Source organism: Pimephales promelas, chromosome 17, assembly GCF_988280905.1.
Source record: "Pimephales promelas chromosome 17, fPimPro1.hap1.1, whole genome shotgun sequence".
NCBI lineage: Eukaryota > Metazoa > Chordata > Actinopteri > Cypriniformes > Leuciscidae > Pimephales > Pimephales promelas.
In genome coordinates, this window is record NC_142785.1 from 19737891 (window position 1) to 19761556 (window position 23666).

Below are 23666 nucleotides of genomic sequence, written 5' to 3' on the forward strand. Positions count from 1 at the left end.
GCACATTCATCCTTTTTAAATGAGATAGACAAAATGCATTTGAATGGAACAGAATGGAAAAAAAAAACCTTTATACCGAGAAACTGGAACTATAGAGAGACATGATAATGCAACCCTCCCATCCCATCATGCACAGTGAGTTTAAAGACAACACTGCCATATATCATTAAACATTAGATTCTGTCATGGACTAAGTAAGTCCATGGTACACTTTTTTAGTCATTGACTTACAGTACATCCTGCCATTTGTAGCTGTGCAGAGAGAGTATGTGTAAGAGAATATGGGGAAACCATAACAGACTCCGCTGGGACAATGATGACTTCCATCTGTGTTGATGTTGGCTTCTGCTCCTCCCCAACAGCATCCCCCAGCCTCCAAATCTGCACCCCAACAATGTCACTAATGAACACAGACACAGACAAACTCATTATCTGTCTGCACTTTATAACCCAAAGGGGAGTCTTTTATTAAAGAACCTCCCCTTTATTTTAGGCCATTTTTAGCTTCCTGTTTTCCCTGTATCTCTCATTCTCACAGTGAATCTCCCAAAGTTAATGACAATAGTCCATCATAACAGGACAATCAGGTACTTTTGCATTGATGTTTTTTTATTTCTAGGCCCACAATGAAAACGATGGACATTCTAAGATCCAGTTGTGCTAAAGCGAAGGGCTCTACTGTACCCCCCTCCCTTTTAAGGAGGGTTAACCGCAGTCTGGAATGCAATGACCTAATCCCTCATTGTGTCATGGACAAAAGGAGGAAAATGAATTATGATTCATGCACTACAATGCATTTTGTCCGTTGCCATGGGAATACCAATACAGATGGTGATTTTTACCCTTCTGAACATCTTTTATAGGTTATAGCAAGTGACAGTTTATATAGTCATTTCATTCGGGAAAATGAGCTTTCAGTTAGTTATTCAGCTGCTTTTTGTATGGGACTGCTGGAAAGTTTCTTTGAAGAACCAGTCGAGAATGAAAGGATTCTCCAAAACACATGGAAAACCATTTGTAGGGACACAAATCTCCCAACTCCACTGCACTGAATGGGTGTGTAAGTGAGATTGAGTTGCTGTGCATGAATACACTGCATTTCAAGGCAACCAAAAGAGGAAATATGAAAAATAGGTTAAAATATTGAATTATTGACTTAGTGCATTTCCCTGGCTAACCTGCACTGGAGTCCCAATACAATAGACCCAGACTGGCCCAGACGTCTGTTACGGCTCAGACTTATCCCAAACGTAGCACAATATCTCTATACACTACAGTATGTTGTAAGGTGAAATGGTCTGGAAAGGGAGTGTGAAGTTTTGAGCTCTTTTTTTGAAATGTAGGTCAAGTTTGTTTCTTTATACATAAGCACAGACTTATTGATGGACTAGATGTTGCATGAATGGGTGGAAGTGCACTTTTTTTCTTCTTGTAGGTGCAGATATGCTTCATACAGATTTCCAGCTCAGACCAGAGGTGGAACTATGCCTAAAAATACTTGGGCGGCTTTGGAACGAAACGCTGCTTCAGCAAGGCTCTTCATACTGCAGTTTTTGCCTGGAATTCTGTCCTCCCTCCGGGCTTAGATGCCCCGATGAACCGAAACCATAACAGGCAGCAACACAGCCGTCTTCTTTGTTTAGTTGAGCAGTTTATGGCTTGATGGGACGGAAGGAACTGATAAATAGCACTTCTGTATTTGGGAACCTTTAGACTGGAAATGACAACCATAAAAGAAAAATGTTCCTTGCCCATTTGGTTTTCCATATTTCATTCTACAATGTACAGTACTGTTCAAAGGTTTGAGGTCAGTAGTGTTTTTGAAAGAAAAGTTCACCAAGGCTGCATTTATTTGAACAATTATTTTAAAAAAAGAAGTTAATTGTGAAATATTAATACAATTTAAATTATTATTTTTTCTGTTATGGCAAAGCTAAATTTTCAGCATCATTACTGCAGTCTTCAGTGTCAGAAATTATTCTAATATTAGTTGTTGCTCAAGAAACCTTCCTTATCAAAGTTGAAAAAGTTGTGCTGCTTAATATTTTTATATCACAATATTTGTGTCACCATGATGCTTTTTTTTTGGTATTCTTTGATGAATAGAAAGTTCAAAACAAAAAGTTATTTCATGAAAAAGTCCTTTTAGGCAAGTCGTACCACTCGGCCGCCATCTTGGCAACACCTCCGGGTAGCTATTTCGCACGAACAAGACCAGGCTTCTATCTAAATGAATAGATAGATAGATTATTATTATCTATCTATCTATTTATGTATTTATTTTCTTGAACTTGGGTCCCTGCTCTGTCCTTGTATTAAGATCGGTGTGCTCACTGTTTTGTTCTGGTGCCCAAATGCAATATCACTGACAGTGTTTCTGAATGTTCGATTGATTGTTGTCTTGTCTTGTTTAAAATGACTGGAAGGCTAAAACTGAATTGCCCTATGGGGATAAATAAAGTTGTTTGAGTTGAATTGAATTGAATTGAATGGTAGAGAGTCAGAACTGCACTTTCACTGGTCACCAGGACATACAAACTGCATGTATAGACCATTTCACAAGATGTAAACAACACTGGTCCAGAAACACTTCCTGTTTCAGTTTGTAACTGTTTTCTTTATTTCACATGTAAAGAAAACATCTTAAAGATGTTTGTTTAACTTTTTGATTCAGTTTTAAATGTTCTGTTGGTTGTATTTTATCCCAGCTTTTATGTAGTGTTAAAAAACTGAAACAGGAAGTGCTTCTGGACCAGTGTTATTTACATCTTGTGAAATGGTCTATAGAAGCAGCAGTATTATGATAAAAATCACTGAAAAAGTTTAATGACTTTGCCCTAAAATGGTTTAAAACGCCATTTTTCCCACAGGTTACACTTTTACTATGTATGTGCAAGGGTTATCTCGCTCTCTGTCGCACGCTGCACAGTTTGAAACACAGTATGTGCGTGCTCTTGCTCGCTCACTCTAGATTCCGGGAGATTTGAACTAATTTGTGGGCATCAGGGAGCCGCTATCAATCTGCGGGAGACACCCAGAGTCTTGGGATATATGATGTTTACACAACGCACACATAAACTGCGTATCAAATCTGCTGCCTTTTCAAACAGTAACGTATTTTCCACTGTCGCAAACACATGTGGGACATGTGCATACAACCGCCATCTTTGGTGTTACGGGTTTTCCCTATACATTTGTATTAAGGACTGAGGAAGTGGCATGTCTCTATATAAATAGTCTCTGACCTTCCCCAGTTCCACCTGTATTGGCAGTAGCAAGTCCCGCACTTGATCTTCTATCCTGCCAAGACCAAATCAACATTGTCATATGCCAAACACTTCAAGAGTTGGGCCTACCTTATCCAGGTTAAACCAGACCATTCTTAGTTGTAACTACATCTAAATTTGCCAGAAGTTGTCTGGGATGTCCCAGGCTAGGCCTGCCTACCTCGTGATGACAAACCGGATCGAGAGTGAAACTCATTATAATATGCAAAACTGTTATCCACTCACAGCAGTGGGCGTTTACTTTCAAGTCTTCAATGCGAAACGCCCATAAAAACTTTTTTAGTTTTATTGAGCTAGGCTCAAAACTAGGGTAGAACATAGCCTATTACTTATTCATTTTGATGTTTTTTAATGTAAAAACCAAGCGAACGTCATAAGTTGACCTCAGACAACAATATAAAAAAATGTAAAAAGCCAGTTCATGACCCCTTTAACTTTTGAATGGTACTGTTAAATACAGGGTGTTTCTGTATAGCATTATTAAAAGTAGGACAGGAAAATGTACATTGTCCCTGTCAAATAACTAACTAAATAAATAAAACAAGAAAAATCAGAGCAGAAGAGCAAAAGAAGAAAGGAGCAGCTAGGTCTTGGACATGCATGTCTGCAGATTTACATTTAGACAATATATACACTATTAACCACCCACACAGAATATGACCTTATGGGGATTTTACATGTTCTGGTCTTCATTATATTTAAAGCCAAGTTGTAATGACTAGCACTAAGATATCCTCCTCTACCTCAGACGTCAAACACACCCTTCTCAAATGTGCCAGGAGGTCACACTAAAACATTAGTTTCTATTGTAGTGTGAATGAAAACCCTTAGGAACCAAAGTAAATACTGAGGTCATCCCAACACACAATCAATTTGACAGTTTTTTGTTATATACTGTAATATACTTATTTTTCAGGCCATGCTGAAAAATGTCTTTCTGGCTGACATAAATAGCCTAAAAAGCATTAACCTATGCTGTTTATTGGGAATATCTGAACGTAGAAGGTCTTGTATTTACTTCCTAAAATGAAATTGTAGTAAAGCATTCAGCAGCCCCAAAGAAAGCTTGAGAAACCATCTTTTGTACTGTTCTTTCCCGTCTGTTTTAACTTTCCTTATACAGTATATTTCCATGAGCAGTCCTTTTGCAGTGTTTGTAATGTAAATAGTTGTTCATGTTCTACTATATTGAAGTTACCATGGTGATAAAGTGTGCCAGGTGGCAACTGTGAACATTGGTCCTTTGGTCTCTTAAAATGTGTTGTAATTCCCCCCACCTGAAAAGCACTGGAAAATAGCAGTGCCTTCTGTTAACTAAAATGAAAGAAAAAGAAATAAAGACAGACTTTCCATGGGTTACAGGGGGGAAAAAAGGAAAATGAAAAGCGTTTATATGAGTTTGTCATCAACCATAATTGTTTGCATGCAGCCTGGGAAATGAGGGAGGCTCTGGAGGGCCTGTGTCGTAATGACAACACCAGCTTGTCACATGTGCTGCCAGTTGAGCCCGACCAACCAAGGCCCAAATCACAGAGTCTTAAACACATTGTAACTCACACATGCACACTCTTTTGTGCTTATATACACACAATCTCATTTTTTTTCTTTCTTTTAAACAATCCCTCTCACTCACTCACTAATGAGGTATTGTGTGCTCATTGGTTATAGACACCAGGGGCCTAGTGAAGCAAACTTCGAATAGATTTTATCCTAAAAGTATGTGTATGCAGATTTCAGATTTTTAATTCTCTACATACACAGAAACGTTTTCATCAATGTATCACTTTAATGATATGAGAATGAAAATACATATGCAAACAATTTTTGTATTTTATTTTTTTCATAGTAAAATAGGTAGAGTAGGTGATTTTCGGAAAGGCTAGCAATAGCAAGCTAGCTTTGAAAGCATAAGATCCCACCCTCCCTTCAGAGCATCTCCAAAGCCACACCTCCTTCAAACACATAAATGCGTACATCAGGATCAAACAAACGTGTCACGAGAGACACAGTTAAACTACCTCATGTCTCAAAGCACATAACATTACAATAATAATGAACAAAAAACACCATAGCCCTCAATCGGGTCATGGTGTCTATACGACCCCAATCGACTTTAACAAAAAAAAAAATGGTTCCCTTCATCTCAGTGGAATAAGATTTTGTGACTTTTCATACATTATCTATCTATACACTCACACACAAAAAAATGAAAATGTATGAAAATACATATGTTGACTGGCAGGTAGGACATTGTATCATTGCGTTTGGGCCATATGTAATTGTACATCAATACATAAAATAAACATATATACGACGAACGGATATTTTATGGCCCTACTCCTTCCACAGATGATTTACATATTAAATACATTTAGACCACGTTTCAACCAGCATAACAAAAAATGTTTCTGGAACAAATTACCTACCGTGGCTTTAATTATATTCATAATTATTTATATTTGTGTGATTTTTCATATAGATCTGCCAGCTTTGAATGGATTTGTTTACTGACCTTATTACAATGCATTATGGTCACTGCCATTTGCCCTAGCAATTTGGCCAAAAGAAAGTATCTTAGAAGGCAGGATAATTATGCCACCCACCCTTTCGTACTGTCTTGGCATCAGGAGCTTGTCTGTGATGGTCTAAAAATTATCTAAGATGATTATATAAGATTAATAAATGCTACTATAGATTCAATTATGTACCTCTAAATACTACAGCTGTTTTTGTTTAAAGACAGACAGATAAATTTGGCTGAATGGCTCACATTTTAGTAAGGTGCCCACAGTTCTGTTGGTCACCTCCCTGAACTCTTTTTCAGAACTTGCTGGGCAGCCTTATGATTATATCTTTCTGATCTGTAGCTTACTCTGCTTTCTATTTTGCAGCCTATATTTGTGTTGTTTGTGTTTCAAAAATTAGCTTCAAACCTTTTCTTTCTTCTACTTATCATGACCAGCTGCTCTTTTACCATAAAGTCTCTTTCTCTCTCTCTCTCTCTCTCTCTCTCTGACAGTTTTGTTTGTAAACATTCCCTTTTCCCTCTTGGCACAGATTGAAATCGTAGGCCTTTGATTGGTTTATGTCGGCCCCACTATGCAGTCAGAGATCTTTAGTTGACCTCTAAAGATGCACTTCAGATGGGTGATGCCTCAGCAGTTTTGATATTATTAGCTTGGATTCAAGCAGATTTTTTGTCTTTACATTTAAAAACAAAACAAACAAATAAAAACACTGTAATCCAGGAGACTGAATGATTGAGCTGACTACTTTCTCTTTCCTTCTGTCCCAAAGCCTCCAGACAATGGCCCTCCTCCCTTGCCGAGCTCCTCTCTTCCTGAAGGTTATTATGAGGAAGCTGTTCCGCTAGGCCCTGGCAAAGCACCAGAGTACATCACCTCTAGTAAGGACAGTTACACTATAAAGTTCACTTTAAAGTTTTAGAACTATGACCGTACTCTAGCTGCATCTGTGATCTGAAAAAGACCAGAATATTTTTGAAATTTCAATAAAGTCTAACCTGAGTCCCAACTTTATTCTCAGATTATGACTCGGACGCCATGAGCAGTTCATATGAGTCATATGATGAGGAGGAGGAGGATGGGAAGGGGCAGAAGATGCGTCACCAGTGGCCATCTGAGGAGGCCTCCATGGACCTGGTGAAAGATGCACGGATCTGTGCGTTCCTGTTGCGAAAGAAACGTTTTGGACAGTGGACCAAACTGCTCTGTGTCATAAAGGACAACAAACTGTTGGTAAGCACACACACTCACAGATATGAACACTCAGGGGAGTGGGGTAAGATGTGCCACTTTTTACATTTTTTTTTTATTGGAACTAAAAAACACAAAAGTTATCATGGATGTTACACAGTTACAGTATCAGACAGTATCACAAAATAATTCCAACGTCTTGATGTATAATATCGCACTCAATGGTTTACATACATAATCTATTTTCTCCAAAACGTGTTACATTTGTCAAATTTGAGCCTTAATATAAATGTAAGCCTCTCCATACTGCATATATCTCGTTTACAATCCCTAGCCATTTATCCTTAGTTGGAGGGTCCACCTGCAACCATTTACGGATTATTGCTTTCCTACAGCTTGTTAACAATATTTTTAATAAATATTTATCCTTGTCCAAAACATTTCCTTGTATTTTACCTAAATATATAGTATCTCCGCCACTACTTCTTGCCAAAACAATTTTATTTTCGGGCATGACTTTTTTACATTTCTTTATGGCAGAAAAACTCCTAATTATATAGCAAACAAAAAATGTCAAATCTTCCCTAAAATAGGCCCATAGAAGTAATACTTTTCAAATATCAACTGACAATTTTACCAATAGACAATCCTACATTATTTATATTTTCATAAACCAAGATTTGGAGGAAAAGCTTACTTTCATTTGATATGTTGATGTGGCTTACCTAAAAGCATCTGGCACACTTTACCCCACAGTTACTATTTTAGGAAAAAAAACTATGAGTTTGCTTGATTATAGAGGTGACATAGTTTACCCGCTTTCCCATGTCCTCTATTTCTCAGCGATTCTGTTTAGTTTGACTCCGCTTATGTTGTAGTGAGTAAACAAAATGATTTTAGAGGACAATGTTTATAACTAAATAGCTTCTCTAATATGTCTCTCTTTCTCTCTACAAGTGCTACAAGTCCTCCAAAGACCAGACTCCGCAGATGGAGCTCGTCCTGTCTGGCTGCAGTATCACACACATTCCCAAAGACGGCAAGAAAAAGAAGCACGAACTGAAGATCGTCCATCAGGGAGCTGATGCTCTGGTGCTTGCTGTACAGAGCAAAGAACAGGCCGAAGAGTGGCTAAAGGTAACCAGAGCGTTGTGTTATGTGATTGGACCGGGAGTAGCTTATTGGAAACCAGCTGTCGACCAGCAAGTTTTTCTGGTGAAATGCATGAATATGCTTGCCTTTTCAACATAGATGTTAAACAAACAAAAAAGTAGTAGCAATCCTCAGGTCCAGCTGTTCAGTGTTTATGTTCAGCTGGGTGTGTGGGGTTAAAAACAGGTTGCTCTCTACATACTAAATGCAGTGCTATGCATACTATTTCTTCTTTGTTCTCAGCCGGCACATCAATTCGCCTACAGTTCTTTCTACTTCTTGTATAAGCCTAACCTCTAAAAAGTGGTTCTTGGTGAAAGTTAAAAGGATTTTAACCTTAACACTTGCACTTGTTGATAACTTGTTACTTTGATATTCTGTTGTGTATCTATTTAAAGCTGTTTTCCACCACATCTGTTTTTCACAAACATTAAGAAAATTGCTTGTCAAAGTTTCTGGGCTCTCATGTGATGGATCTTTGAGTTTGTAACCTGAAAGCAACTTATGCTGCACAAAGATCATCAAAAACAGCTGCAGTCAACAGTCTATTGATGGTAATAGCAGTTCCCTCCTCGCTGTCCATCACTCTTCTGGTGGCTCTGTTTATAAAGACATCACTTGTTGCAACCATCCCATTTATAAAGACGCAAAAAAGAGATTTTCTGAATCCGTTACCATGTTTCCATGTGGTAATGAGCTTCTGTTTATTGATTTGAGGGCAGGAAGGCATATGCAGTGAGCTGTACAGCACCATTGAAGTGGGCGTGAACGTCAGACTGTGCAAATATACAGCTCAGGAAAGCAACAACAGCCGTAATTGCTGTTTAGGAAGGGGGCATAGCTCAGCACTGTTTGGTCAGGTGTCGTGTGTACTAAAAACATACTGGAGTAATTGATTTCTGCTTGGGATAAACCCGAAACCACCCTAGCTCAGAGGGCGTTGTTGTATTGTATTTCATTCTGACACACACTGTACACCCAACAACTCAAGGGTGTGTAGATACTCATGCCCAATATGAGAAAGCACATTCCCTCCAACTTCTAGATCATTAATAACCCGGTGAATTATTTATTCCGCTGAAACTCTTTTGAATATTCCACTATATTAAATTCTTCTAATGATTTCCATATAAAACCATTTATTTCTAAAATACTGTATGAGTACAATTGAAGTGGAGCAAAATATAATGACTTAACTGACCACACTGTGCATGGCAGAACACAGAAGTGGTGGAGGGTTTGTGGGGATATGTTTGATTAGGAGAAAAGAAAGTTGATCAGCTATTGCAGTTTGCTAGGTCTGGAAAAATCATAAAAATCTTAAAAGTCTTGGGAAAGTGATAAAATATTTCACTAGTATCGTTTAGATATTTTGTTCTAGCTCTAATTGCTAATATATAATACAGAAAATAGCTCTTTATGAGTCTATTGTTTTATTTATTAATAAGTCTTGGATTTTTTTCTAGTTAATCACTAAACATTCATTTTTATTTTTTTTTCCTAAACATTAAATAATTAATTCAGTTCAATTAAAATGTATTTATATTGCAATTTTCACAATAAATATATAGATTCAAAGCAGCTTTGCAGAAAATGCATGTGTCTACTTTACAATTATGAGTTATCAGAGTTGACTTTGTCCAAGTTATGTATTTCATAAATGTACCTTTACACAAATCACACAGTTAATTACTAAAGTATTATAATTGAAACAATGTATTCATTTAAGGTAGAAACAATGAGCTCATTGATGTAATGAAGACATGTACGTTAACAAATTCATATATATAGAAAATGTAACGTTGGTGCATGTTGATTCAGAGCTTGCGTCTTCTTCTGACGTCCTCGCAAGAGTTAGCACAGTCTCTTCACAGGTATTGAGGCATCTGAAATCTTCATTGAAGGCTGATATAGTCTCTAGTTACCTCAGGATGGGCATCCTGAGATGAAACAGAAAACAAATTGGTAATAATTAGCGTTGCTGCTGTTCATAACCTTAAGCAAAGGTAATCATGTCCATTTGATCTGAGATAACTGGAGTACAAGGTAATGGGATGGATTATGCGAATGCTTGGCTAAAGTGATGTGTCCTTAATCTAGATTTAAACTCGCAGAGTGAGATAAACTCAAACATTATCAGGAAGGCTATTCCAGAGTTTAGGAACCAAAATGTGAAAACGCTCTCCCTCCTTTAGTGGACTTGATATCCTAGGTTTATTTAGCTCTTCCTGTCCTATAGTTGTAAAGCACTGTAATTGTTCTTGAGGGGCAATAATTGAGGCCTAATGTTTATTTCACTGAATCTCATTTGAATATTCACAAGATGAGTTTGAGATGAAGATTAGTTTTGCTCTGGCTCTGTTGTAACCAGTTTTTAAAAGTGGAAATAAATGGTTTTATATGGAAGCCATAAGATGGAGTATTAAAAATAGTGGAATATAAGTTGATAAGGAAACTTTTTTTAAGCCTTAAATGGAATACTTTTTTTCTTCAAACAAAATCACAGATCATTATAGCCCATTCACAAAAGCCCAAAGGCGTCTGTGGTCATTTAATGCTTTATCAAGTTTGCTAATGATCTATTTATGGAAAATCATAGCTTGTTGTTTTCCATGATTCATTTTTTATTCTTTTTTAGTGTTGTATCTTTCCTCTGCACTGTTTCCTTATTTTTTCTCTCTCTTCCAGTCTTTATTCAACAAGTTCTCTATTTGATGTAGCTCCTATGTTCTGATCCTTTGGACAGGCCTGGGGAAATTCCACCTCCTGTCTTTCTTCTTTCCTTCGTTCTTCTTTCTTCTCTCTTTTTTGTCATCTGACTCTCTACTGCCCTGGGCTAGAATGGTAAGAAATGGAGTGTATTTGTTCCCCTGTAGTTTTTGTGTTATGTATAAATGAACATGACCACTTTATAATTTTTATTCCTCTTGTCACTTTCTGCTTTCTGTTGGGTGTCATTTTACTAGCAACTGAGGTGTGCTTGTTTGTGTGCTAATTGTTATGAAATTGTTCATTCCTGCCCTTAATTAATGCTTGTCATTAGAGGTCAAACGATAGTGGATTTTGCCGATAATGATAACTAGGATCTTGGGCCATGATGGACTATAACCGATTAATCAAAATATCGTTTTAATATGGATACTGAATGAATACAAACATAGTACATAAAATAGTGCTGAACTTCAATAATAAAAAAAAAACAGTTAAGTTAACCAACCATGAAAATGTACAATACTTTTTAAAATATAAATATATTAAGTATAACCTGATTATTCTTGTTAGTTCACAGTGCATTAACTAAAGTTAAGAAATGCAACTTTGAAATGTAAAAATGTATTGGTAAATGTTAAAATTAACAATGAACAATACTTTTAATTAAAGGCAGAATATGTAGATTTTTTCGCCACAAGAGGGCACAGTTTCCAACAATAACAAAGGCATAGGTTTCTGACGCAGTGATGAGCTGAATGATGGGACTTGCTGTCAAGCTGATGGATCTAATAATGTTTATGGATGAGTGCAAACATTCATGTTTTTTAACATAACAGTGGTAGAAGCAGGTCGAGATTGCTAAAGAGACAGATATCACACGCGAGTCCCGCGGATATAAAGGAATAAGGACATTTAATACCGAACTACCTGCAAGTGCTGGATTACTCACATAGGTCAGTTTATTAAGCGAATTAAACTTGTGAGGTAATGCAGCGCTGCTTCACTTGGTCTAACATTACACTATCACACTAAACGACATTTAAATGTGTGTTGAAAGTTATAATGTTATATTACGTGTTTTGTTTGCTATACAAAACTAGCATTAAGATCAAAATTAGAATAACATACTGAACATATTCTAACATTTCATCATGTTGAGCTAACGTTATATAAAATTTATTTATTTTATGTAACGTACATTTGCTCACCTGTCTAATAAAAGCTGACAAGTCGTGACTTGAGAAGCTCTGTCAAGTCCAAGTTAGGCGCGGACGTGGAGCTCTCGGCATCTCAAAAACGCCACGCTGATATTGATCCTCATTTTTGTTCTCCTTGTTTGTCCCAAAGTCTGCTTGCCATTGTCTATGTTTGAAAGAAACAAGAACCACGTGCCGCTAAACATTACGCACTACGCACGCAGTTGTCCACGTCTGTCACCATGGTTACATCAGGCAATGTGCAGTATGAACGGAAACCGAGGATAGCACGGATAGTGCATTTTTAACAGGCAACATTTTTTTTTTCTGGGATGGCCATTTATTTAAAATTGGAATTTCTCTGAAATAAAAAAAAATATCTTTGGAGATTTTTGGGATATTGCAAGTACACAATTGCACGAAATATATTACACTGTGCAAGTGATTTTTGGATATTTTTGTTTTTCAAAATTCTCACATATTGTACCTTTTAACCTTCCAACAAATGGAATCTCATTCTAAGGTTTTACCATTTCATATAAATCTAAACTTTCATAGTTAAAGATGGCAATCGTTAAATATCTACACGAAGGCCATAGCATTGAAATTAGTATGTATTTTCTCTTCATGTGCTTGATGAATACCTAATCAAAATATGTATTACAGTGAACTGAAATTGGATGCGTTTCTGATTTGTCTGATTTGTCTGATTTTTCTGATTTTGATTTGTTTCTCTCGGCTGCATGACCATTCATTAAAAGCGACCAGCTGTATATAAACTAATGCAAATAGATGGTAAAAATTGGTGACTTTAAACATTTGGGTCGCACTTGCCTGTGTTTTTGTCACATTGTTGTAACAAATGTCAGAGTCTTAATGTTAGAGACGGCAAACATACTGCAGCATCTAGTCAGCAAATGAATTACCCTATAATGATGTGGAAAAAATGCAGTGTAGTGTATTGTATACTTAGTACCATTTTCTAAATCCGCATCTGAAATGTCCTACTCTATGCAGCGGTATGTCTTGCGTGTCAAAACCAACTCCGCAAGGTATCAGTAATAGTTTTTAATTTGGCCTCTAGAGACTGCCCTCGTGCTGTATAATGACAGCAGATCCTTCTCAGCCACTCCAGCAACAGACGGAAAAAATTGGTATGGATTTTTGCCAATCCAGCAATCGGTTATCGGTGCCGATTAATCGGTTGACCTCTGCTTGGCATCACTATCTAATGTGGCAATTTTGCATTACGACTCAATTGTTTGACCTTTATCCTAGACTTTGTTGGATTTTATTATGCAGTAGTTCTCCTTAACTCTTCATATGAAAATATAAATGCTCATGAGGGCACATTAGCACAGCAAAACAGTTTTTTTGACTGAGCGTATCCCAGAAACCCACATCTTTGCAGTTAAAGCCAAAGATTGAGGCCACAGCCTGCAATTTTCCCGTGAGCCCAATTATGCAAGCTGGTTGCCAAACCCCAACGTGCTGCATCCAGTTACGATGCTCAGAGGAGCTCAACAGAAAGGATATTTGGTTATATTTTGGTTTTTGGCATGGGGGAGGTTGGGAAGAATCTGTGAGAGGTGTGTAAAAGTTAGCACCTCTCTTTGTGATGCTCTCTTTATCCGTTTAGTTCACTTGACACCACTAGTTGTGGGTTTTTTGGATGTAACCCCCAGGTAATGTGAGGTCACGCTCTTATGTGGCGGCGAAGAGTCTGTGCAGTCTGGAGATCTCTGGATATCTCATTCACACAGAGCCACTGCACAGCGCATAGACAGCCACGAGAGCAATGACGCATGTAACAGCCTTCCAGCTGCTCTTCTAACTGCATGTGACGCGCAGAATCCATTTGAGTGCATGTGCATGGCAGAACGTAGAGGTGGTGGAGAGCATCTGTTTGACTGGAAGCAAAGAAAGTTTTTGATAGACTTCTCCAAGGTTCTCATGGGAAATTTGCAATTTTCTAGGCCTGTAAAAATTATGAAAAATAAAAATGAAATATTATAGTTTTGGAAAAGTTGAAAAAACTGCTCTAGTTTAATTTATTTTTTAAATACTACTAATAAATGAAATATATATTTTTATATATTTTTTTCAATAATTCCTGTGAAATTTCTCCAGTTAATGTAATTTTTTTCTATAGTCTTTAAGTTGTAACTATTAATATAAAATATATCAGCTAAATTGATCTTTGTGAGTACAATCTTTAAAAAAAATATATATATATATCGCGATTAATCTTATCCAAAATAAAAGTTTGTCTTTACATAATATATGTGGGTGCACTATACTATATATATATATATATATATATATATATATATATATATACACACACACACACACACACACACACACACATGCATGTATATTTAAGAAAAAAATATTATTTTATTTATATATATAAAAAATGTTTATACTTTATATTTAAATCTATATACAGTGTATACATGAAAATATTTCTACAATCATGTGTGTGTATTTATATATATATATATATATATATTATAATTTACACAGTGCACCCACATATATTATGTAAACACAAACTTTTATTTTGGATGCGATTAATCACGATTAATCATTTGACAGCCCTATTTTTTTATTTGTATCTTTATCCCACGAAAGTCTTGAAATGTATTGGTAAAAAAGTGTGGTAACCTTGATAAACATACAAATATAATTTATTGTTTGATGTTTGTGATTGTTCTTAATATGATTTTCTTTGAGAATGTGATCACATGAGAAGATTTCTATACAGAGTATTTCTTTATTTATTACTGTATAGAACGAGAATCCTCAGTCATTTAAATATGGAGAATTGAGGAATATTACGTTTCTGCCTGTTGTTTTGCACTTTAACTTTTAGTTCTGTGGTCTCTTTAAGGTGATGAAAGAAGTCTGCTCCAATGGAAATGGAGTGGTGGACTGTGACGGTTCTGGTTCCCCTGTTCACAAAGTAGAGCTGGAAAAGGTGTGGATTCATAATTATATTTATGTAAACTACATTTGTGTGTTTGTGGATTTACTATGCATGCAGCGTACTATGCCATGCAGGTATGTGAGACTGTGTGTTGGTTTGTATGCTTGCCAGCCTCGCCACACCTCAGTTCCCAGCACAGGCGCCTCTTCTTTGTTTTCCTGTACAGTGGCTCTGCTGCCAGGGAATGGAGGGCTATAAAAGCTTCATATGCGTACCTAATTCCATCTTGCCACGGATGTGTGCTGCTGGCAAGGTTGAATAGGTGTGGGAGGAAATGTGATCTTATCATTTTTAAGAACACATTCTTTAGTATGCAGTATGCTGTGACATTATTTGAGCAGCGTGTGCATGTTGCACTTGTTTATGTGTATGTGTGTCTTGTTTTTAAGACAGATCTAAGGGTTTAATGTAAAACCTCTTAAACTGGCACAGCATGCATGAGCCCAGTCTAATTATTCACACTTAATGCTAAACAGATGCTCTTTGAGTTTTGTTTGGGTAGACTGTAGAGGTTTAATTGTATGGGCTTTAGTATTCCATACACTAGTATGTATTTAATGTGTATGTCTATAAACAAACTATCATTGAATTTAAAATGGAATGCTTTGTTGTTTGTGCTGTTCGGTATCCATTTTCCTGATAAAATGTGTGCTTTCTCTGTAACTGCGAGTGTATACTTAACTTTACTCTCATTTTGCAGAAGCTGTCCTGCGATCGACCCAGTTCAGATGGAGAGCCCTGTCATGAAAATGGCATCTCAGATGGCAAAGATCTAGGTGAGTCTTCATGTTCAGTCCTTTTTGTTAGGGACATATCATTGGAGTTTCTCTATAAGGGAGAGTATCTTGTGTCATACATACACTTTAAAAAGTGTTAGGAGCTATTTCTACCTGATCTTTTTTTCTGATCTATTTGATCTATTAACTCAATCAAACAACCGTGATGATGATGTACTGAAAAAAATTATAATAATGAAATAATAATTGAATATTTTCAATGTAAGCATTTTAAAAGAACATACCGATGAAAAACTGTATTTATTAGTGTTTTGATTCATGAAGTGAACTCTTACAGTAAGTCTGAAAGTGTGTGGTTAAGAAAAAAATTACATAAAACAGTACTGAAAATAAACACTAATAAATATAATCCTATAGAGTGGATGTTTATTTGACTTTATAAAGATCCTATAATTCGAGCTATGTCAAAGTCAAGGCAAGGAGACCCTTCTTAAATAATCTAATAGGATTATTTGTCTAGTATTTACACCACGCAGTCTCGATCTGGGATTGAACTTTTCAGGACATCTGTTTCAGGTCTGTCTTTTTTTTTTTTTTTTTTTAATTTGAGACTGCCTTGCCTCAGACTTGTAAGTGAAGAATTGCCTAATTTAAGAGGATTCCAAGACTTTTGCATCTGCAAACCCATATGATTGATAGTTCAGCATCGCAGCCACAAGCCGCAGTAACTGCTGTGCTGTTTTCACATGAGTTATGGCAGCTGACCTCTGATAAACCTACAGATAAAGTAACTCCTATAATAATTCCTGCAAATGTGTGAGTGGGGTTGTCTAAAGGATCACATGTACATAAATTAAGTTCAATCTTTTTACAACAAAAAATGTAGGGTTGCATTTTTTGGGAGCAGAAACACAAACCAGCTCTAACCGATCTTTTCTGTCTTTGTTTGAAAGCACCTTATGACATTCTTAAAGGGATACTCCATTTTTTCTGGAAATAAGCTCATTTTACAACTCCCCCAGACAGTTTCTGGTCTCATTGACTTCCATAGTAGGAAAAAAATATACTATGGAAGTCAATGAGACCAGAAACTGTCTGGTTACTGATATTCTTCTAAATATCAGAAAATCGGCTGAATGGATTTGAAAACGGTAAAACCCAACTGTTTAACTCTGGGGGAGTTGTAAAATTAGCCTGTTTCCAAAAAAAGTGGAGTATCCCTTTAAATTACACTAGCAGCCACCCTGCTGCACCTCTTTAATGAAAGATGGAAGAAAATTTGGAAGTGCCAGGGAGATTCTGTTTTTAGCCTAATTGCAGAATTTTCCCTCACGATAAAATGAAGAACTTTGTATAGGTCCTTTAAGGGCCAGTGGTTGTTGCATCCGTGGCTCTGGGTTTTGCCTCATGCCCGAGGCTGCGGCATAGAGACAGAGAAACTTTAGACGACTCTGGGTTCAGATGGGCTTAGCATTAATTAAAGGAGTCGCCAACTAAGATGCAATCTTCTGCATTGGAGTTTGGACAAAATCAGACCTTTTGAAGAGCAAAAGACTCTTTATATATGTTCTACAGTATGTCCTTGTTTGCTGCTTTTCTTGTAAAGACCTTCTGGAGAATGAGAAAAGCCTGTAATTTGCTGATCTGTACATGTCTTACACATGTTAACCCAGTCCAGTTTCTTTTCACTTTCAGTGCTCACGTTTTTTTCTAGATTATTTTTTTCTTACAATAACCACAGACCTCACTCCTCAGAAAAAAAGCATCTGAACAACTTGGAGAAGAATGGAATCGGTTTCACGCACTGTTAAGGATTTAGATTAGTATGTACATGTGTCCAGTCATTGTCAGTTCAACCCCTTTCCTTCTGTCCTAAATTACTAACATTTTAACGTGAACAGATTGCCATTTGTCATTATCCATAATTCAGTCTTTTTCCCACCAAATCCTTCTCGCAAAAAAAATGTTTTCCAAACCAATCTCTTGTTATAGTTGCAACACCAATGGGTTTCTAGATATCTAGCATATCTGTATAATATATTACATTATAAAATCCCATAGATATATTTCAATTTCTGACACTAATTTGCCTCTTCTTTTTTTTTTGCAGCCAAAGGCAAGAAGAGCTCTAAATCAGATCAGAAAGGAACCGTGGGACGTGTGACTGGAAAGAAAATCACTAAAATCATAAGCCTGGGCAAGAAGAAGCCATCTACAGATGAACAGACCTCATCAGCGGAGGAGGATGTCCCAACATGTGGTGAGCGGTTGCAATACCATTTTCATATACACGACTATTTTAAGATTTGTAAGTTAATTTTTTGAAATATGACTCTAATGCTCACCAAGGCTGCATTTATTAGATCAAAAATACAGTAAATTCAGTAATATTGCAAAGGATTATTACAATTTATAATAACCGTTTTCATTTTAATCTATTTTAAGATATTATTTATTTTTGTCATGGCAAAGCATTTAATTGAAAATGCTTGCTCTGCTCGCTCCTTGCCAGTGTTGCTTCTGACTGTTTTAGAAGAAAAAGCTGCCCACAACTGCTTGTCTAGGATCAGGTTTCTCCGTAATAATAAAATATTGTCAAAACATATTTGCCATCAACAAAGGTTTCTACTTACAACGTGTTTTTGAGCATTGAGCATTGTAGCTAATCCCAAACATATGTTGATTTCTTGAATGCAATGGCCAATCAGAAGTGTTTACTGTATGTTAGAATCCACTCACCACTCAAAACGGCAGTTTTTGTTCAGTGCGAAGATCTGCAATTGCGAATCCTCTCATTATAACAAATGAAGTGCAGATACGATGTAAATAAATGATTCATTTTGCAGTGTAGACAGCTGCAGTGATTATAATGGAACTTTGTGAGATCACGATTAACTAAAATGAGTGACAGCTTTTTTGTGATTAAAAAGGGAGCGCTCTTTTCAGCCTTTCTGCCATGCCAAATCACATCAGGTATGCAGTAGCCTATGCTTTGTTTTCTGTTAAAATTAGATTGTGAATTTAGATGCTGTAATAACAAATAATTGATCAGGAATCTGGATCAGGTATTTATTCTTGGATGTGTAGGTGGTGTTTAGACATGTTTAACTTGAAAGTATTTCATGGAAATTTCATGGACGTACTAAAAAAAAATCTACGTACTATTTAATTTTAAATGGAAGTGTATATTCATTGTTTGTTTTGTTCATTAGAAGGTATATATTCATAGGAAATGTATATTCATAGTTTTATTATCCCATTTCCCTAAAAATATTAATATGAAAGAAATACATAAATTCTGCAATTTTTTAAATATTGATTTCCCCCTCCCCACCTCTGTCAACAACTTTCCATACTGTGTGTGTCTCTTGGCTGTCATTTAAATCTCTTGACCCAATCCTTCATTAACAGGCTATCTGAACGTGCTGTCCAATAACCGCTGGAGAGAGCGCTGGTGCCAGCTAAAAGACAACCAGCTGTTGCTGCACAAAGACCGGGCAGATCTAAAGACACACATGGCCTCTCTGCCGCTACGTGGGTGTGAGGTCATTCCAGGGCTGGACTCCAAACATCCCTTCGCCTTCCGTCTGCTGCGCAACGGACAGGAGGTGGCTGTTCTGGAGGTACGGGCCAAGTGCCTCTGCTCTTGCGGGGAAATTAATGTGTCTGAGTCTGAGACTGGACCTCAGGGCAGGGATTAGATGGATGGTTAGGTTGGCTGGCTCTCTTAATGATGTCAGTGGTGTATCATGTGTAGAGTGGATTTGCAGAGATTGCATAGATTAGTGCTTTATTTGTCTCATATTCCACTGACACTCATTAATTGCATCTTCCCTCACTCTTTTCTCCATCAGGCCTCATCCTCTGAGAGTATGGGAAGGTGGTTAGGGGTCCTGCTGGCCGAAACGGGCTCAACTACAGATCCTGCTGCACTGCACTACGATTACATTGACGTAGAGACCACTGCGAATGTCATTCAACTGGCCAAGCAGTCATTTTGGTGAGAAGCCAGTATTGCTAAAAATGTTTTTATTAGCATGCGAGTAACTTTTTCCTAACCTACTTTTTTCAACATCTAGCGGTGTAGCAGTAGTATTTGTTCATGTCACGTTGTATTGCTCTGCAAGTGAACGCCGTCTTGTGGTGCCATCTCAATGAGGCACAAAATCTTTCTCTGGCCTTTTTCTGGTCTGTTCCATGCTGGTGGAATGACCTGCCAAGTTCATTTTCAAGAAACAGCTGAAGACACATCTTTTTCGGCAACACTTGATCCATTAATACTAACACATCTTTTATCTTTATAAAAAATTAAAAACTAAAAAAAGTACACTTACTGCATTAGATTAAACTGGGAAGGGTCATAGCACTTGCATATTGTTGCCCTATTGTTAGTTTAACTGCTTCTGTTGTTCTCATTTTAAGTGGCTTTGTATAAAAGTGTCTGCTAAATTAATAAATGTAATGCAAATGTACTGCAGACATAGCTTTACAGCCAAGTGAGCTAAGGTAATAAACATTCTCTCTTAAACTCTTTTGTACAAAATAGCTTTGGAAAATCTGATTTGTTTTACTCAACTTTTTCATTTGGAGAGAGTTTGTTAATTGAAATATGTTCGTTCTCCTCCTAGACAAATGTTTCTGTCATTAATGTATATGCCATTATATATACAGTAGTTTGAAGTGGATCAAAAAAGTTTATCAGAGTTGTCCTAAGACAAGAACCGGTATTGTTCAAAATTTATGTATAACATACTTATAGTTTTGATCCACTTCAAATGTTGACTACTGTATATATATGTATATATAAAATGTTGCATATTTGTACACTACCATTTAAAAGTTTTTATTTTTATTTTTTTTTACAAGAAATTAATACTTTTCTCAATTAAGATGTATTAAATTGATTAAAAGGGACAGTAAAGACTTTTATGTTTTATATTATAAAGACTTTCATCTATTCAGAGTTGTTTACAGTGTCAAAGAGATGGATTCTCATTCTAAACATGGCCAAAGTTTGAAATTATATATTTTGGACGAATAACGGAGAATTTCTCTGCCGAAAATCTTACTTCCGGGTTTGCACAAGTTTCAGCTATTTTTTCGTTTTTTTTTGTTTGTTTTTGATTGTGGATCTAATGACGTAGACGAGAGTGGAACTCCTTATATGAGCATTTCTCTCGGAAAAGCACGCCCGTGCACACGTCGACCACAGGAGAGCGAGACCGCGTACATCAACGCGCCTCAACAGGAAATCATCGGCAGCGCTGCATAGGATTTGTTCAAGAATGTCTTTAAATACATTTGTTTAACTGGCCACTGTAGGTGTCTCTTTGTTTATTGTAAAACAAAATCATGTCCTCATAAACCACGAGTAAACACACACAAATGTTGTAAGTTTTAACTCACGATTTCAAATCATTTCTGCTTTTAAAAAACTTTTATTAGTAGTAGTTTGGCTCTAGTTTGAAGTACTTGACTCACGAGTGGCTTGTAGCTTTTCAAGCTACAGTTTTGAAGTATCTTCCTCAACGGTACTGTTAAAAGTTAGAGTTGGAGTTCTCTGTGACATTTGTATATGTACAGGTAGTAATGAATGTTTGTATGTTTTCTCAGTTTCACCAGTAAGCGTGCTGTTTCCCCAAACCCATACCTGGATAACCCAGTCAATGGTTACGCCTGCCCCTCAGGGGTCGCTCTGCATTATGATGATGTGCCCTGCATCAATGGATCGGTATGCAACATTACAACCTTTAAATTCTTGCCTTCATTTCTAATCCTGCCTAACTCCTCTCCGTTCCTGATCCTCCCTGACTTCTCTCTTCTCTTTCTCTTCTAATCACTTTTCTTTTGCTTGCACGCTTGCAATATGGAAGGTACCAGATGCGCACTACTCCACCCCAGCTTCAGGGGACCGTCGTTGGAAAGAAGAGTCTAATTATGAGAATACAGATCTTTATGAAAACATGCCCTCCCCCAAACTAGCAACACGCTTCTCTCCCAAATCCACCCGCCCGTCATCTTCCACAGGGCATTACAACACACCGCTCTCCACCAAATCTCTGTCTTCCTCCTCCTCTCCCTCAGCTGCTAATACTAAAACTAACCAGGTGACTAACCCAGTCTAACACAGTACAGGGCTTGAGATTAAAGGGTTAGTTTACCCATAATTTACCCTCAAGCCATCTTAGGTGTACATGACTTTCTTCTTTCAGCCAAACAAAATCATAGGTATAATAAAAATACCCTGGCTCTTCCAAGCTTTATAATGGGAGTGAATAGTAACTGAGACTTTTGAAGCCCCAATCCATCATGCATCCATCCATCATAATAGTAATCCATACGATTCCAGCGTGTTAATAAAGGCCTTCTGAAGTGAAGCAGTACGTTTTTGTAAGAACAATATCCATATTTATGACTTTATAAACTAGAATCATTGGGTTCCGTGCTGGAGTCGAGTTCCGGCCGAAGAGTGTTCTCTGATGAACACGGAAGTGCAGAGGACAGAGAAGAGTGGTCACAAATTGGAAGTCTAAAACAGGAATCTTTAAAGAGAAATGACAGATAAGTTTGAGTTTGTTGCCTAGCCCGCGAGAGGCTTCTACTCATCACCTAAGCTCACATTGGGACGTTACCATTAACACCCTGGAGCCATATAGATTACTTTTTTATGATGGATGATGTGCTTTTTTGGGCTTCAAAATCTCAGTTACTATTCACTCCCATTATAAAGCTTGCAAGAGCCAGGATATTTTTTTTTAATACAACTCCGACTGTGTTTGACTGAAAGAGTCATATACATCAAGCATGGCTTATGGGTGAGTAAATTATATGATCATTTTCATTTTTAGTTGAACTTTTATTTTTACTGAAGTAATATTCTTATCAGTGTTCTATCAGTTTGTATACTTAAATCAGCATATTTGTGATAAATCTAAACCACCAATAGTGGCAAGTTACTGTTTTAATGAGTGGGTCATTGAGTCCTTTATTTATCCATTTAAACAAGTTGTTTAAACAACTGATTTGTTCATGAATAAAGCAAGTGCAACCCTCAACTGGTTCAACCTTGTTACCACCAGTAAAAACAGAATCATTCTCATATATTTGGTGGCCCAAGTTTCAGTGTGTCCCTCAATCCCTAGTTATTTTTTGGTATTGATGTTTTAACCAGGCTACTTGTCCAGTTGGGCAAGTCAAATTCTCATTCTGTTGCCCCTTCAACAAGCTCACAAGCGTTAGTGTTAAACAGTGGATATCTTTATCTCATTCCTATTTTAAGTTAATATTATTACCAAACATAGAATGGAAATAGACACAGTGTATGCTGCTTAGTGCATGCATTATGGACCTCCCAGCTTTGATCTGTATAACACCCATGTCTGTGTGCCCATGGCCTTGAATTTGATAAGTCAGGGACAGAAAAAAGGGGTTTCTGCCAGCTTATAGTTTAACTCAAATAAAATGGTCCCCTCTGGCAACATGTGTGGTTCAATAGATGTGGTTTGCAGAAGAAACCATTGTAAAAGTATCTGTATGAGATAGTCATCTTACAACTAAATCACCAATCACACACTTAAAATGTAACAGGTGTTGACAGTGAAATCAAAGTTCTTATATATCAGTTTCTTAGTAGCCTACAGATTTACACAATTTGACCTTATTTGTGTTCAAAAGCTCACATACGTTTCTTTCTTCCAATCAGCTGAAAGGGAAGAAAGGCCTGATCACCAATGGGTTCACTGCAAAGCAGAAGTTGGACAAGTCCCAGCCCAAAAAGGCCAATGGAAATAGCAGCACTCTGCCAGTGAAACGCAACAACTCTAGTAAGAGATTTTAACATACTGTACGAGCACACATCTGATTGATAATCACAA

General features: G+C 37.0%; 1 protein-coding gene across 3 annotated transcripts in view; it reads left to right on the plus strand.

The window, feature by feature from the left end:
* afap1 (actin filament associated protein 1) overlaps positions 1–23666 on the plus strand; it is a 58911-nt gene that overhangs the window by 30033 nt on the left and 5212 nt on the right. For 2 of the 3 annotated variants that reach the window (XM_039661420.2, XM_039661419.2), the window contains exons 4-14: positions 6585–6693; positions 6834–7045; positions 7961–8140; positions 14960–15046; positions 15756–15831; positions 17903–18052; positions 19204–19415; positions 19647–19792; positions 21406–21523; positions 21666–21899; positions 23495–23615. In XM_039661420.2, coding sequence (XP_039517354.1) covers positions 6585–6693; positions 6834–7045; positions 7961–8140; positions 14960–15046; positions 15756–15831; positions 17903–18052; positions 19204–19415; positions 19647–19792; positions 21406–21523; positions 21666–21899; positions 23495–23615 — 1645 coding nt within the window. The remainder of the gene's footprint in view (positions 1–6584; positions 6694–6833; positions 7046–7960; positions 8141–14959; positions 15047–15755; positions 15832–17902; positions 18053–19203; positions 19416–19646; positions 19793–21405; positions 21524–21665; positions 21900–23494; positions 23616–23666) is intronic. The other variant, XM_039661421.2, reaches the window with a different exon arrangement.